Here is a 17,418-nt window from a genome sequence, read left to right as displayed (position 1 = left end):
ACAAAATTGTAGCCCATTGTTGGTAGTCTAACCTACAAAAATAACTGGAATTCTGCTGTCAATATCAAATAACTGTGTCTCAAGCTTAAATATAAACAGACAGAAGAAGTCATGTGGAACCTGTGGGAAAAGCACCTGCAGGTTTTACGTTTCGAATTGAAGACCCTTTGCCAGAACAGGAGTAGAGACATTAACTCTATTTCTCTTCCATAGATTCTGCTAAGTGGTTTCAACAATTTGTTTTCATTTCAGAATTCCAGCATTTGCAGTTTTTAAAAAAATTCTCATCTCAGATTTGCGTGAGAAGTTTCAAAAAAATGTAGTGATCATGACACTTGCAAATGGAAAGCCAGGCAGCTCATAATTAATGTTAGTTTTGAAATAAAAATAGAAAAAACACATTAGTGAATACCAATTTGTACTCCTGTTTTTACACCTGATTACCAGTGGTATATGATCTTTGCTTCAGCTTACTCCAGTTAATTAATTTAATCTTCAACAAAATAATGGATGTCAAAAACAAGTTTGCAATGCAAGACATTCAGCTTCATAATATAGAATCACATTTGTTGTCTCACCAGTTTTGAACAGCAGCTGCTTACCCAGAACATCATTTTTAAGAGTAAATTTACCAGTCTTATATTCATTGGACGCTTCTGCAATAATAACAAGACATTTTACAAAACAATCCATATTGCCGAAACAGAGTATTTAGGGAGATGGTTAATACATGCAAATGGTGGTTCAGTCAAGACTTCAAAACACAAAATGCACTTGAAACAGGGAGGAAAAAGAACACTGGTTTGTTATTGTTGGTTAAGAGCTGGTTAATAATGAATTATGTGACTTTACATGGGCAGGCAAAGCATGAAGTCTTCCAACTTGGGTCTCAAGATTCCTTTAAAACTTATGACACAAGTCCAGCACTACAAGTACTTGCTTATTATGCCTTTACCTCCTGACGACTTGGGACCATCTGATCCTGGAAAGTTACCCTGTGACGTAACAACCTCTCCCGGGAAGTGGGGGGTATTTCACTCCCACCTTGCTGTCATGTGAGAATTAAGAAAAGAAGAGTCATGGTGCAAGAAATTAAAACAACAGCAACGCATTGTGGTATTATACTATTGTAAGGAAATAACAGGAATCTTCAATTCCTATAACTCAAACAGCTGCAAAGTGACACTTTACAATTTGCAATAATAGGGATGAGCATATTTTGATCACCATAGCATTCAAAAAACTTTACTCATAAAGCCAAAATGTTGCCAGTTTTTTTCTATATTTTTTAAAAAATTTGATACTGTGTCCTAAATCTAGCAATAAATGCATTTAGTAATTGAACTTAAGCCCAAATTTTGATGAACTGCTCAAAAAATAAAAAATATAGTTAATTATGATCTTTATAAATTTCCATATCTTAATTTAATCTATTTCTTATTGTTCCTATAGTCAAAGAATTTTGCTCCTTCAAAGTATCCATCAACCTATCATGCCAGCTCCTGTCTCGCCTATTCCCTTTACCTCTTTATACTGGCAATTCCCTCTTTACACTCTCAGCCTTGATGCAGACTTTCAATCCAAGGCATTAACCACCTCTTTGTCTCCACAGCTGTTGCCTGACGTAGCGAGTTCCTCCAGCATTTTGCTTGTTATCACTCATGATCTGGTACAGCAATTTAAATGTTCAGGGGCTATAGAAAGCAGACTGCCCTGCTGAATACATTGAAGTACATTCTTCCACACCATCATTAATAATGTACTGGAGGCATTGCCTCAAGAAGGCAAAACCCATCATCATGCATCCCCACCATCCGAGCCATGCCATCTTTCCACAGCTATTATTAGGAAAGAGGTTCAAGAACCAGGTTCAAGAACAGCTACTTCCCCTTAGCTACTTAGTTCTTGAACCAACTGGCAAAACCCTTATCACTACAGTTTAGCAACACATTAATTATTCCAAAAACTGCACAAAATGGGCTTCCTTTTTTCCAATTGTTCTTTCTTGCAAAGATTGTGTATAATCTATGTTTTCTGGTGTTGCTGCTTATATAATGTTATGTGCCTGTAATATTGCTGCAGTTAAGTTTTTCCATTGTAGCCGTCCATATGACAATAACCTTGAATTTGATTTTGTATCCTCCTCACAGTTCATTTTTCCACCCAGCTTTGTACTGTCAGAAAATATGGGGTTGTACTTTTCAGAATTTGTTTACACTGCTTCTACTGAATTGAGGTTTACCTCAGGCTAAGTACACTTTTCAATTTCCCCAAGTATACTGGTTTGAGGGAAATCCATTTTAAGACACAATCAGTCTTTAAATGACAAGATGGAGGTTGATGAGATTCTGTAGATGCTGGAAATCTACAGCAACACTGCTGGAGAAACTTAGCAGATCACGCAGCATCTTGGAGAGGAATTAACACTCTAAATTTTAAACTGAGACTCTTCATCAGGATTGGAACAGCAGGGAGATGAAGCCAGAATAAGAAGGTAAGAGCAGAGTATAAACTGGCAGGTTATAGGTAAAATCCGACAGGGTGCAAGGCTGGTTGGTGGAGGAAGGGGTGGGTGGGGTGAAATGAGAAACTAGGTGGAAGAGGCAAAGGGCTGAAGAAGAAGGAATCTGATAAGACAGTGGATCATGGGAGAAAGGGAAGAAGCAGGGGCACCAGAGGGAGGTGATGGACATGTGAAGATGTAAGAGGGGAGCCAGAATTGGGAATGGAAAATACAGAAAAGGGAAGGAAAGAGAAAATTGTGGAAATTAGAAAAACGTATGCCATCAGGTTGGAGGTGAAACAGGCCGAATATGAGGTGACACACACAAAATGCTGGAACTCAGCAGGACAGGCGGCATCAATGGAAAAGAGTACAGTTGACGTTTCGAGCCAAGACCTTTTATCAGGACTGGAGAAAAAAGGATGAGGAATAGCGTTAAAAGGTGAGTGGAAGGGAGGGAGAAACACAAGGTGAGACTGGGAAGGGGGAGGGGTGAAGCAAACAACTGGTAAGTGGATAAGTGAAAGAGGGAAGGGGGAATCTAATAGGAGAGAACAGAAGGCCATGCAAGAAAGAAAAGGAGTAGGAGGAGCACCAGAGGGAGATGATGGGCTGGCAAGGAGATAAAGTGAGAGAGGGAAAAGGGGAAGGGGTATGGTGAAGGAGGGCATTACTGGAAGTTTAAGAAATTGAAGTTCATGCTAAGAGGTTGGAAGCTAGCCAGATGAAAAATAAGGTGTTGTTCCTCCGACCTGAGTGTGGCCTCATAGCAACAGCAGAGGAGGCCATGGACGGACATAACAGAATGGAATGAAAATGGGTGGCCACTGGGAGATACTGCTTTTTCTGGCAGAATATGAAGTGATGCTCCCCCGACCTGAGATTGGCCTTCTCACGATAGTAGTAGGCAGCCATGGGTCAACTTGTCAGAATAGAAATCGGAAGTTGAATTGAAAAAATATGGACACAGGAAAATTCTGCCTTTTGTGATGCATTGATTGAAGGTGCTCAATGAAATGGCCCCTCAATCTACTTCAGGTTTCACTGATGTAAACAAGGCCACACCAGGAGCACTGGATTTCATAGATGGCTCCAAAAGATTCACACGTGAAGTGTCACCTCACTTGGAAGGACTGAGAATAGGGAGAATGGGACCCTACTCTTTGTTTTCACTGTCCTTCCAGACATCACCTATCTCTGCTGCAACTTTTCTTTCCCTTTCTCCCATGGTCCATTGTCCTCCAAAACAACCCTACCAAAGAGACTTGGCCCGAAACGTTGACTGTACTCCTTTCCATAAAAGCTGGCCGGTCTGCTGAGGTCCTCCAGGAGGGAGAGAGAGGGGGGAGAGAGAGAGGGGGGGGGGGTGTGGATTTCCAGAATCTGCAGATTTTCTCCTGTTTGTCCTTGCCTATCAGATTCTTTCTTCTTCGGCCCTTTGCCTCTTTGACCTACCACCTCCTATCTTCTTAATTCATTCCACTCTGCCACCCACCCACGCCCTCTCCTATCACCTGCTAGTTTGTACTCTTTCCCCTCCCCCCACATTCTTATTTTGGCCACTTCCCCTTTCCTTTCCAGTCCTGATGAAATGCTCAGCCTGAAACATCAACTGTTTATTTCTCTACATACATGCTGCCTGACCTGCTGAGTTCCTCCAGTATTTTGGGTTACTCCATCTTCAATATCAGTTGTGAGTGTTAGCATTGAAGTAAACTATCATAAGTATTCTGGTAGTATTCTGAGGGTTTATGTCCATATCTCCGGAAAATCAATACTGATACAGAGAGTTAACAAAGGATGTGTTTCTGTTCCTTCGGATAGTATTAGAGTCATTATTAAGCAGATTTTCAGATGCCCCTAATGTCATGACAGATGCTGTCTCTAATATACTGTTAAGCAACTTTGACGTTATGAATAGTCATTGTTTATCTTGCAAAGACAAAATGCAAATGCTCATCCCTAGTGAATAATACAGGAACATAATTGTATTATGTGGAGGTTCCCAATAAGAACTGGATCTCAAAAACTAGCATTGTTTTTCAGTTTAAACTAAGCAATTAGATATCACGTCCACAATAATCAGTTCATAAGTACCCTGCATATTCACACAGTTTTGTAAGCAATGTCTACTCAAAATATTACTTAAATATGCATTTCACAAATCTGTTAAGTAACTAACAGATTAGTGAATCTATATGAAACATATAGATAGCAGAAATTGAACAAGAAATAAATTACTGAAAAAATGAATAGTTAAAGACAGAAGGGCTCTTCAGTTGAACAAATTTCTTAACAGTTCAATGAGCACATGCAGTGCAGCATATGTAAAGCCATTCTGACTGCTTCTTTAAAGGAGGTAGAGCTTTTTATCTTAAAGTAACTAATAGTGCACAAGCAAAATAAGCAGAAAAGCATGGGTACGGTGCAAGGGACAAGAAAGGAATGATGTTCTAAAAGCAAATTGTAGCTATCAAAACAGGAGTCATTAAATTAAGATAAAAAAGATCAGTGTTATCTACTTGCTGACATATTCATAGATGTGCTTGAATTCTAAATGCTAATACATGTGTGCCATTTGCAAATACTCAAAATAGCATTAGAATCTTAAGCCAGATAAAACAGAAGTGATCATGGGTTTGTTGCCTTTGAATTCTATAGCTTTACAAGAATTGAGCTCCTCTAATTTTTTCCCTTTACATGTTCCATGTCAGGTCTTACAGGTTATTTGATGAAGAAAGTTATAATCTAGTCTTAACCAACATCTTGAAAATATTCAGAACATTTTATAACAACATAAGAACTAGGAGCAGGAGTAGGCCATCTGGCCCATCGAGCCTGCCCCACCATTCAATAAGATCATAGCTGATCTGTCCGCAAACTCAGCTCCATCTACCTGCCTTTTCCCCATAACCTTTAATCCCCTTACTATGTAAAAACCTATCTGTTTCTTAAAAATATTTAGTGAAAAAGCCTCAACTGTTTCCCTGGGCAGAGAATTCCACAGATTCACCACTCTCTGGGAAAAACAGTTTCTCCTCATGTCAAATTATTTGGCATAGAAACCCTTATTTCCAACTTATCAACAAACCGAGCCAAAGATACATAATGCCATATTATACAATAACATAAAATATTAAACAATCATCTCGAGGCACAAGATGAGCTAATGAATCCAGATATTATATTCAGATCCCATTTAGTCCTCATATTTTTTCACTCAAATATTATATCAATACAACACTTCCTTTGACAATTTAACTATCTTTTTTCCAGAAACAGATGTATCTGCACCAGCAGTAGCATGAAGATTTTCTCAAAAGTAGTCTCAAATAAGGAAAATCTGGTCAAGTACTGAGTCTAGAGGTATCAGTATTTCATAATAGATGAATAGCAGTTGTCCTGGTCCTTGATCAGGCAGGAATTAATTTTAGCCATGAACAACCTATCAAAGTACTGATCACAGTAGCTGTGCGTGCTACCAGGCAGTAATTGTTAGGGTAGCTCACCCTGCTCTCCTTGGGCAATGATCTAATTGATGCCCTTGGGAACCTCCAACTGCAGCAATGAGGCTGTGAAAAAGTCATGAACATTCCAGCAAGTTGGTTTGCATAGGTTTTCAAGACCCTGCCAGGTACACAATTGGGAACTGATGCCTTGAAAGGTTCACCTTCTTGAAGGATGATCTGATGCCATCCTTTGAGACAAAGAACCTTTTCAAAGTGTGCATAATAAGTATTGAGATCATTGATGAGTGAAACATCACTACAATTATGCTGTTCAGTTTTGCGTTGTAGAAAGAAATGGTATGCAAATCCTATCACAGCTGATGTGCATCTGATTGAGTTACAAACCTCACATGGAATTGCCTTTCCCTCTCAAGATAGCTTGTGTAGGTGATGCTTGGACTTCTCGTAGAGTCAACCTTAAACACCACAGATCGAGGCCTCAGCAGACTGCAAACCTGGATTTTACTAGAGCTTTTTGTTTGGTAAATTAGTAATGTTCTAGAAGAGACACTCATCATGATGACAGTGGCATATTGATTCAAATTCAAAGATAAATCACTGAATGGAATCCAGTCCATCAATTCAAAGCAGTTCTGTAAGCACTCTTTCAGACTCTGTCACTAAATTGTTGATTGCATAAGTATTCACACCTTTTAATAAGCCAGACCAATTTGTTTTGGTGCGGCCAATTTGCTTTAGAATTAGTTAAAAGGAGATCTGATACTTAAGTCCTGTGTGCAGTAAAGGTTATTGTAGTAAAAATACCTGTACCTGGAAGGTCCAACTGCTGGTGAGTCAGTATCCTGGCAAAAACTACACCATGAAGACAAAAGAACACTCGAAGCAACACCACGAAAAGTGAATCATCAAGAAATGGAAAGTATATGGCACAGCTGTACATCTGTCTAGAGCAGGCCATCCTCAAAAACTGAGTGACATGCAAGAAGGCCACTAGTGGGAGAAGCCACCAAGAGATCTATGTTTCTACATTGACCTATGATATCTCTGGGTGAGTTACAATCTTCAGTGACTAAGGTGGGAGAGAGTGCACATACCAAAGCTGTTTAAAAAGGTCACATGAAATCTCAACTAGAGTTTGCTGGAAGGCATGTGGAAGACTCTGAAATCAGCTGGAAGAAGGTTCTATGGTCAGATAAATCCAAAATTGAGCTTTTTGACCATCAGATTATATGCTATGTTCGGTGTAGGCCAAACACTGCACATCAACACCCCATCCCTACCATGAAGCATGATGGTGGCTGCATCATGCAATGGGGATGCTTCACAGCAGCAGGCCCTGGAAGGTTTTTGAAGGTAGACAGTAAAAATTAATGTAGCAAAATACAGGGAAATCCTGGAGGAAAATCTGATGCAGTCTGCAAAAAAACTGTGACTTGGGAGAAGATTTGTTTTCCCTAAGCAGAACGCCACAACCACACAGCAATGGCTTAAAAACAACAGAGCTAATGTCCTGTATTGTCCAAGGTCAGAGTCCTGACCCAATTCAATTGAGAATTTGTGGCCAGATTTGAAAAAGTCTGTTCATTCACAATCCTCATGCAATCTTACAGGGCTTGAGCAGTTTAATAAAGAATGGGGAAAAATAGCAGTGTCCAGATGTGCAAAGTTGATAGAGACCTATCCACACCGAGTCAAGTCTGTAATTGCTGCCAAATGTGCATCTACTAAATACTGACTTGAAGGGGGTGAATACTTATGCAATCAATTATTTTGTGTATATATTTGTAATTAATTTAGATCACTTTGTAGAGACCTGTTTTCACTTTGACACAACAGTCTTTTTCTGTTGATCAGTGGCATAAAAGCTAAATTAAATCCACTGAGATTCAATGTTGTAAAACAATAAAACATGAAAACTTCTTGGGGGGGGGGTGGATACTTTTTATAGGCACTGTTACTGGAATGTGCCAAGGTCAGGGTCTGACACACAAGTATTTTTTGAAAATGTTTAAATGAAATTCTGGGTTATTTGTAATCTACTCCCACTGACATATAAATAATGGGATTGATTTGACTATCTGTTTTACAACCTACCTACTCTTGAAAAACAAGTTGTTAAGCACATAATTATTTTGATTGTTGTCAAGGAATTACATTCATTCATCTCTGCTGATATATGATAACAATGCTGATGCAAATTGATCAACAATTATTGACAGTGGAACCAATCTCTTCAATAAAACTGGAAAGTCTAATTGTGTTACTGGATGATGTGCAAACTATAATGTTGCTCATCTTATTTCCTGTTTAGTTCCCTGTTTGCAGTGGGGATTGGAGACAAAATATTTGAATGGTGTAACATCTCAAATGGCTGATGAACTGAGACTCCAAAATGTTTGATCCTTGTTTAAAATATTCAACTATGATTGATCTTAAGCAAGTATTTCCACTCACCAGTAAAATATTTCTACTCAGAAATACAGAACCAAGGTAAGAAGTAACAAGGAACAATTGGACAAAAGCATACATTAATAGTGGAATTGTGTGGATTTTATTCTATAAATTAAGCAACAAACTTCAGCAAATTTTGTTGTAGCTTTGAGAACGTATCACAGTCATACCATGACTTGCTCCTCCAGCCTTGCACTTTTGTGGAAAAAGCAAAATTCTGATCCGAGGGTGGGAAATCTGTGGAATTCATTATCACAGGTGACTGTGGAGACCAAGTCATTAAGTACTTTTGAAGCTGAGGCTAATAGGTTCTTGATTAGTCATGGCATTCAATGTTATGGGGAGAAGGCAGGAAGAATGGTGTTGATAAGGATTATAATTCAGCCAAGATGAAATAACTTGGAGAACTTCAGGTTCCTGGGAACCACCATCTCTCAGGATCTGAAGTGGGAGCAGAACATCAGCTCCATCCTGAAGAAAGCCCAGCAGCAGATGTATTTCCTGCGGCTCTTGAGGAAATACGGTCTGCCTCAGGAATTGCTGCTGCAGTTCTACACTGCAGTCATTGAGTCTGTCCTGTGCACCTCCATCATTGTGTGGTTTGGAGCCGCCACCAAGCAGGATAGAACCAGACTACAGCGCACAGTGAGGACTGCCGAGCGCATCATTAGAGCCTCCCTGCCCTCTATTGTGGACCTGTACTCTTCCAGGTTGAAGAAGAGGGCAGGGAACATCATAAAGGACTCCTCCCATCCTGCGCATGGACTGTTTGATCTGCTTCCGTCTGGTAGGCACTTCAGATCCCTCCAGACTAAGACTAATAGGCACTGGAGAAGTTTTTTCCCTACTGCGGTCACTTTGCTGAACAGTTAACTGCCGGTTAACTGTCGGCTAACTATTACTTGGATTGCACTACCTGTATGTATAATCTATATTTTCATTTATATTTATCATTATTATTGTTATGAGCAGAGAGGCAACATCTGCCGGAAGTAAATTCCTTGTATGTGCATAGATACTTGGCGATTAAAGTCTGATTCTGATTCTGATAATAGAGCAGGTCTGATGGGCTGAATGGCCTAGTTCTGCTCTTATGTCTTATGGTCTTCCACATCCCAAAGACATGCAGGTTGGTAAGTTAATAAACAACTTTACATTGCCTCTACATTGCTGGCAGAAGGTATGGAGATTTGATGAGAATTTAGGAAAAACGAAGTAGGATTATTGTAGATATTTTTCCATTCAGTCACAGCTGATATAATCTTTATCTCAACTCCATTTACCTCCTGCCCATCAGCCATTGCCTTATCCATACTCATATTTTTCCTGTAATACCATGGGCTTTTATCCTGCTAAGCAGCCTCATGTGTGGCACCTTGTCAAAGTTTTTTTTGAAAATCCAATTATACAACATTGGCTGATCCTTCATTGCCTATGCTGCTTGTTATTTCCTCATAAAATTCCAAAAGATTTGTCAGACAAGATCTTCTCTTAAGGAAACCATGCTGACTTTAGCCCATTTTATTGTGTGCCCTTAGTATCCCAAAACTTCACTCTTAACATTCAACTCCAGTATCTTCCCAACTGCTGAGGTCAGGCAACTGGCCTATAATTTCCTTTCTTCTGCCTCTCTCCCTTCTTGACGAGTGGAGACATTTGCAATTTTCCAGTATTCCTGAACCATGCCAGAATCTAGTGATTCTTGAAAGATCATTTCAAATCTCTTCCGCCACCTCTTTCAGAACCCTCAGGTGTAGTCCATCAGGTGCAGATGGCTTATCTACCATCAGACCTTTCGTGTTCTCCCTAGTAGTACTAACTGTACTTGCTTCTGCCCCAACATTCACATGCATCCTGCATACTGCAGTGTCTTCCACAATGAAAACTGATGCCAAATACTTATTCAGCTCATCTGTAGTTTACTTGTCCCCCATTACTACCTCTCCAGCATTATTTTTCAGGGATCCATTATCTACTGTCACCTTTATTTTACTCTTCATATACAGTGGCATGCAAAAGTTTGGGCACCTCTGGTCAAAATTTCTGTTACTGTGAATAGTTAAGTGAGTAGAAGATGAACTGATCTCCAAAAGTCAGAAAGTTAAAGATGAAACATTCTTTTCAACATTTTAAGCAAGATTAGTGTATTATTTTTGTTTTGTACAATTTTAGAGTGAAAAAAGGAAAGGAGCACCATGCAAAACTCTGGGCACCCCAAGAGATTTGAGCTGTCAGGTAACTTTTACCAATGTCTCAGACCTTAAATAGTTTGTTAGGGCTATGGCTTGTTCACAGTCATCATTAGGAAAGGCCAGGTGATGCAAATTTCAAAGCTTTATAAATACCCTGACTCCTCAAACCTTGTCCCAACAATCAGCAGCCATGGGCTCCTTTAAGCAGCTGTGTAGAACTCTGAGAATTAAAATAAATGATGCCCACAAAGCAGGAGAAGACTATAAGAAGATAGCAAAGCGTCTTCAGGTAGCCGTTTCCTCAGTTCGTAATGTAATTAAGAAATGGCAGTTAACAGGAATGGTGGAGGTCAAGTTGAGGTCTGGAAGACCAAGAAAACTTTCCGAGAGAACTGCTTGTAGGATTGCTAGAAAGGCAAATCAAAACCCCCATTTAACTGCAAAAGACCTTTTAAAAATGCCGTTTAACTTCAGGAAGATTTAGCAGACTCTGGAGTGGTGGTGCACTGTTCTACTGTGCAGCGACACCTACACAAATATGACCTTCATGGAAGAGTCATCAGAAGAAAACCTTTCCTGTGTCCTCACCACAAAATTCAGCAACAGAAGTTTGCAAAGGAACATCTAAACAAGCCTGATGCATTTTGGAAACAAGTCCTGTGGACTGATGAAGTTTAAATAGAACTTTTTGGCCACAATGAGCAAAGATATGTTTGGAGAAATAAGGGTGCAGAATTTCATGAAAAGAACACCTCTCTAACTGTTAAGCACAGGGGTGGATTGATCATGCTTTGGGCTTGTGTTGCAGCCATTCTCATGGGGAACACTTCGCTGGTAGAGGGAAAAAAGAATTCAATTAAATACCAGCAAATTCTGGAAGCAAACATCACACTGTCTGTAAAAAAGCTGAAAATGAAAAGAGGATGGCTTCTACAACAGGATAATGATCCTAAACACCCTTCAAAATCCACAATGGAGGCACAAGCTGATGGTTTTGCCATGGTCCTCACAGTCTATGGATAGACTTCAAAAGAGCAGTGCATGCAAGACGGCCCAAGAATTTCACAGAACTAGAAGCCTTTTGCAAGGAAGAATGGGCAAAAATCCCCCAAACAAGAACTGAGAGACACTTAGCTGGCTACAGAAAGCGTTTACAAGCTGTGATACTTCCCAAAGGGGGTGTTACTAAGTACTGACCATGCAGGGTGCCCAAACTTTTGCTTCGGGCCCTTTTCCTTTTTTGTTATTTTGAAACTGTAAGAGATAGAAATAAAAAAGTAATCTTGCTTAAAATATAAAAGAAATGTGTCATCTTTAACTTTACACCTTTAGGAAATCAGGTCATCTTTTACTTGCTTAGCTATTCACAGTAACAGAAATTTTGACCGGGGTGCCCAAACTTTTGCATTCCACTGTATCTGAAAAAAAAATTGTTATCGTCTTTAACATTACTGGCCAGCTTACCTTCATATTTCATCTATTCATTCCATATGAATTTTTAGTCACCTCCTGTTGAAGGTTCCCAATCTTCTAACTTCCTGATAATTTTGCTCTATTATATGCCCTTTCTTTGGCTTTTATGTTGGCTTTGACTTCCCTCATCAGCCAAGCTTGTGTGATCCTGCCTTTAGGATACTACTTCTTCTTTAGGATGCATCTATTCTGTGCCTTCCTAATTGATCCCAGAAATTCCAGCTAGTGCTGCTCTGCCGTTATCCCAACTAGTGTCCCCTTCTAATCAACATTGGCCAGCTCCTCTCTCACACCTCAGAAATTTGCTTTAAAACTCTTTCTTCAGTTCCTCCCTCTCATATTGCAGGATGAATTCCATCATATTATGATCACTGGCTCTGAAGGGTTCGTTTACCTTAAGCTCCCTAATCAAACCAGATTAACTGATCCCCTACTGGGCACAACCACAAGCTGCTCCATAAAGCCATCTCATAGGCATTCCACAAATTCTCTCTCTTGGGATCCAAAATCAGTAACGACCTGATTTTCCCAATCTACCTGCATATTGAAATACCCCATGACTATTGTAACATTGCCCTTCTGACATGCGTTTTCCATCTCCTGCTATAATTTGTATCCCGCATCCTGGCTACTGTTTAGAGGCCTGTTTATACTCCCATCAGTCTTTTTACCTTTGCATTTCCTTAACACTATCCACAATGATTCTACATTTTCCTCTCCTATACCATCCTTTTCTGAGACTTTGATTTCACTTTTCACTAACACAGCCATGCCAGCTACTCGGCCAACCTGACTACATGTATCCTTGGATGTTAAGCTCCCAGCTATAATCTTGCAGCCATGACTCAGTGATGCCCACAATGTCATACCTGCCAGTCTCAACTGTTCTACAAGATCATCTACCTTATTCTGAACACTTCATGCACTCAAATATAATGCAGTCAGTCCTGTATAGATCACCCTTTTCGATTTGTCCCCATTGTACTGTAACATTCTACTAACTGCAGTTTTGTCCCATCATTTGCTTGTCCTCCCTGACAGTCTCACTCCTCACTGACTCTGCTTGTACACCAGCTGCTCCATCCTCAGTTTCCCATCCTCCAGGCAGATCAATTTAAACTCTCACCAACAATTCTAGCAAACCCACCCATAAGAATAGTGGTCCCCTTTGGGTTCAGGTGTAATACATCCTGACCCCTGGCACACTGCTAGTATCTTCCACAGTATGCATTAAGTTCATCTGCCAGGTCATGCCTTCCCCAGATCCAGAAATCTGAAGCCCTGCCCTCTGCACCAGTTCCCCTTGCCAAATCATCCTATTCTTACCCTCATTGGCACATGGCACAGGCAGCAATCCAGAGATGACTATGCATTTGGAATAAGGTGTAAGAACTCATGGTGCAATTAGAGGTTGCTTAGTATGATGTCACAGAGTTGTGGCTGAAAGAAGGTCCTAGTTGGGAGTTTAACATCAATTGATATACTTTGTATTGAATAGGTACATTCCACAGAAGTAGTTCTTAAATGGCAGGGGCAGGCAACCATGGGTGACAAGGGAAGATAAAGACTGCATAAAAGCCAAGGAAAAAGGCATATAAAGTAGCAAAAGTGAGTGTGAAGTTGTATGATTGGGAAGCTTTTAAAATTCAACAAAAGGCAATTAAAAAAGCTGTAATAAGGGAAAAGACGAAATATGAGGGAAAACTAGCCTATAATATAAAACAGGATACTAAAAGTTTTCTTTCAGTTATATAAAGAGTAAAAGGGAGGTGAGAGTTGATATTGGACCACTGGAAAATGATGCTGGTGAGGTAGTAATGGGGGATAAGGAAATGGCAGATGAACTTAATGGATACTGTGGAAGACACTAGCAGTGTGCCAGGGGTCAGGAAGCAGGAGTGATGCCATTGCTATTACAAAGGAAAAACTGAAAGGCAAGCTCAAAGGTCTGAAGGTGGAAAATCACCTGGGCCATATGGACTACATCCCCCAGTCGTGAGAGAGGTTGCTGAAGAGATAACGGATGTATTGGTCATAATAGAACCATAGAACACTACAGCACAGTACAGGCCCTTCAGCCCTCCATGTTGTGCTGACCCATATAATCCTTTAAAAAAGTACTAAACCCACACTACCCCATAACCCTCCATCTTTCAAGAATCACTTGATTCTGGGATGGTCCCGGAGGACTGGAAGATTGTAAATGTCATCCCACTCTTTAAGAAGGGAGGAAGACAAAAGAAAGAGAATTACAGTCAGCCCTTCTTATCCGCGGGTTCCGCATGCGCGGATTCAACCAACCGCAGATTGGGAAAACCCAGAAGTTCTCTCTCCAGCACTTGTTGTTTGACTTTTTCTTTCTTGTCATTATTCCATAAACAATACAGTATAACAACTATTTACATAACATTTACATTGTATTAGGTATTATAAGTAATCTAGAGATGATTTAAAGTATACGGGAGGATGTGCATAGGTTACCACAGATCTGGAATCGAAAAAAAACATAAGTTCTCTAAATGGTACATCCTGTATTATTTAGTGTCAGTCAAACATTTGTCTTAGTATATAGTATATATTTTACATTTCTATGCATGTAAAACATTTCAGAAACATATGTATTTCAATAACTAAATCACTGCATTGCTTAGTAATAATTGTAGCTTTCATCGGGGCAGGGCCTTCAGCTCAAACCACTGCTTTGCAGCTATACCCACTGATGGGGAAGGCTTTGGGAGGGAAAAATCCAAAGCTGGAGTCTCTAAGGCAGTCCTACATTGAGTTCAATGTTGACTGGTAACTCCTGCAATGCTGCTGGTATCAAACTGCTATTTAATCTTCAAATTGTGCTTCCTACATCTATATCAAATTCAATAGCATATATTGTAAACTGCAGGGGTTCCTGCATTGTGGGACACCAATAATCATAGGCATCCAAACACAAAACAACCCTTTCCCATCACCATTTGTCTCCTATTCCCAAGACAATCGAGTGAGAGTCAGATTTTTAAAAGTGAGTTGGGACTTGCAGAGGGCTGGAGGACACTTGATTTAATAGGCAAACAACAAGGGCCAATAAAAAGACGTCAGTTCTAAGCAGAGTAGCCAAAGTGAGAGCAGTCATTGTTGGAGTGGACAAGGTTAGAGTGGGGGTTTTGGCACAAGAGGCTTCAGCGAACACAGGCAAAAGCTAAGGTAAGCTTCTAAGTTTCTTTCCGCTTTTTTTCTTATAGCACAATTAGAGCAGTGGGAATGACACTCTAGACTGTTGAGTGTTCTTCTTGCAGGATGTGGAAGACAGTGTGGCCTCTAGTGCACCTGATGACTACACTTGCAAGAAGTGCAGTAAGCTGGAACTTCTCATAGACCACATTAAGGAGCTGGAGCAGGAGTTGAATGAAGCCCAAATTATTCAGGTAGCTGAGGGATTGTTTGTCAAGAGATACAGGGAGGGAGTTACACCTAAGGTGCAGGACATAGGTGACCATCAGGAGAGGGAAAGGATATAGGCAGCCAGTTGAACATCCATGTAGCCATTCCCTTAATAACAAGTACATTGTTTTGGATACTGTTGGGGTGGACAACCTAGCAGAGGAAAGTCACAGCAGTCAAGTCTCAGGCACTGAGTCTGGCTCTCTGAGTCAAAAGAGGGCATGGGTGTTGGGGGGGGGGGGTGGTAAGAAGAGATGAACAGTAATGATAGGGGATTTAAGGTTTACGGAAACAGACAAAATGTTCTGTAAACCAGAATGAAATTCCCAGATGTTATGTTGCCTCCAGGCACCAGGGTGAGGGACACTTTGGAGAATCCATAGAATTCTTAATGTTAAGAGTGAGCAGCCAGAGGTCCTGCTCCACGTCATCAGTACCGACGATATAGAGAGGAAGGGTGTTGAGCCTTGAGGCAAGTTAAAGGGCATAAGTCACCAGGGCCCAACAAGGTGTCCCTTTGGACTTTGTGAAAAACTACAGCAAAAATTGCAGAGGCTCTGGCAGAGGTATTGAGGTGCCAGATGACTTGAGGATAATTAATGCTCCATTGTTCAAGAAAGTCTCTAAGAATAAGCCAGGAAATTTGAGGCTAGTCAGCCTGATGCCACTAGTGGGTAAAATATTGGTATGTATTCTAAGGGACAGAATACATAAGTATTTGCATAGATTGAGCCTGATTAGCGATAGTCAACATGGCTTTGTACAAGGTAGGTCTTTAATCAGAATCAAGTTTATTATCACCAACATGTGTCATGAAATTTGTTAACTTAGCAGCAACAGTTCAATGCAATGCATCTTAAGAGTTTTTCAAGGAGGTCATCAGGAATGCTGATGAAGGAAAGGCAGTGCACACTACCTATATGGGCTTTATTGAGGCCTTTTGCAAAGCACATCCTTCCAGGATGTTCAAAAAGGTTCAGTCACTTGGCATCCAAGATGAGGTAGTAAATTGGATTCAGCATTGGCATCACGGAAGAAGTCAGAAAGAGGTAGTAGGTGATTCACTTTCTGACTGGAAGCCTGTGACCAGTGGTGTGCTGCAGGCATCACTGCTGGGTCAATTGTAGTTTATCATCTATATCAGCAATCTGGATGATAATCCACTGAATTGGTTCAGCAAATTTGTGGTTGACACCAAGACTAGGGGCATAGTAGACAGTGATGAAGGTTATCAAAGTCTGCAGTAGAATCTAGACAAGCAAAAAAAGGGCTCAAAACATTAGATGGAATTTAATGCAGGCAAGTGTAAGGTTTTACACATTGGTAGCACAAACCACTGAAGGAATATGACAGTGAACAATAGGGCACTGAGCAGTGCAGGAGAATGGAGGGATCTGGGAATATAGATTCATAATCCCTTGAAAGTGGCATCATAAATAGCTAAGGTCATAAAGAGAACTTTTAGCACATTGGCTTTGTTTTCCAACTGCTTTTATCTCTAGTAGTTGAAAAACTGAATTCCAGGCTTCATAGCCCAATAATACTACAACAAGCAAATGACTTCACAGTTTCTGTGAAGCAGATAACTCAATGTGATTTATCAATTCCACAAGATGAAAAACAAAACAGCAATTAAGTGTTTCAGGAAAATACTGGCTTCAAAAGTTGCAGATTCATTCTGTCCAAAACTAGGATTTTTATACTACCTCTTCAGGTTTAATGGATGAATACCATGGCAATCATGTCAGCCACAAGAGGGGGTAGTTTGCGCATTCAGTGAACTTATGACTCTTACACAATTTCAAAAAAATGTCAAATATGAACATAATCAACTGGCAATACAATTAAATGATAGTTTTTGAGCATGAATGGACCTGATGCAATATAACAAGGAAAT

General features: G+C 40.2%; 1 protein-coding gene across 22 annotated transcripts in view; it reads right to left on the bottom strand.

Annotated features, from left to right (window-relative positions):
* ank2b (ankyrin 2b, neuronal) overlaps positions 1 to 17,418 on the bottom strand; it is an 874,534-nt gene that overhangs the window by 656,803 nt on the left and 200,313 nt on the right. For 19 of the 22 annotated variants that reach the window (XM_073065114.1, XM_073065112.1, XM_073065128.1 and 16 more), the window contains one exon: positions 956 to 1,048. The exons of the other annotated variants lie outside the window; for them this stretch is intronic. In XM_073065114.1, the coding sequence (XP_072921215.1) occupies positions 956 to 1,048 (93 nt within the window). The remainder of the gene's footprint in view (positions 1 to 955; positions 1,049 to 17,418) is intronic. 22 annotated transcript variants of the gene reach the window in all.

Source organism: Hemitrygon akajei, chromosome 13, assembly GCF_048418815.1.
Source record: "Hemitrygon akajei chromosome 13, sHemAka1.3, whole genome shotgun sequence".
Classification (NCBI taxonomy): Eukaryota; Metazoa; Chordata; class Chondrichthyes; order Myliobatiformes; family Dasyatidae; genus Hemitrygon; species Hemitrygon akajei.
The sequence above is the reverse complement of the archived record's forward strand: the minus strand, read 5'-3'. Positions and strand labels throughout refer to the sequence as shown.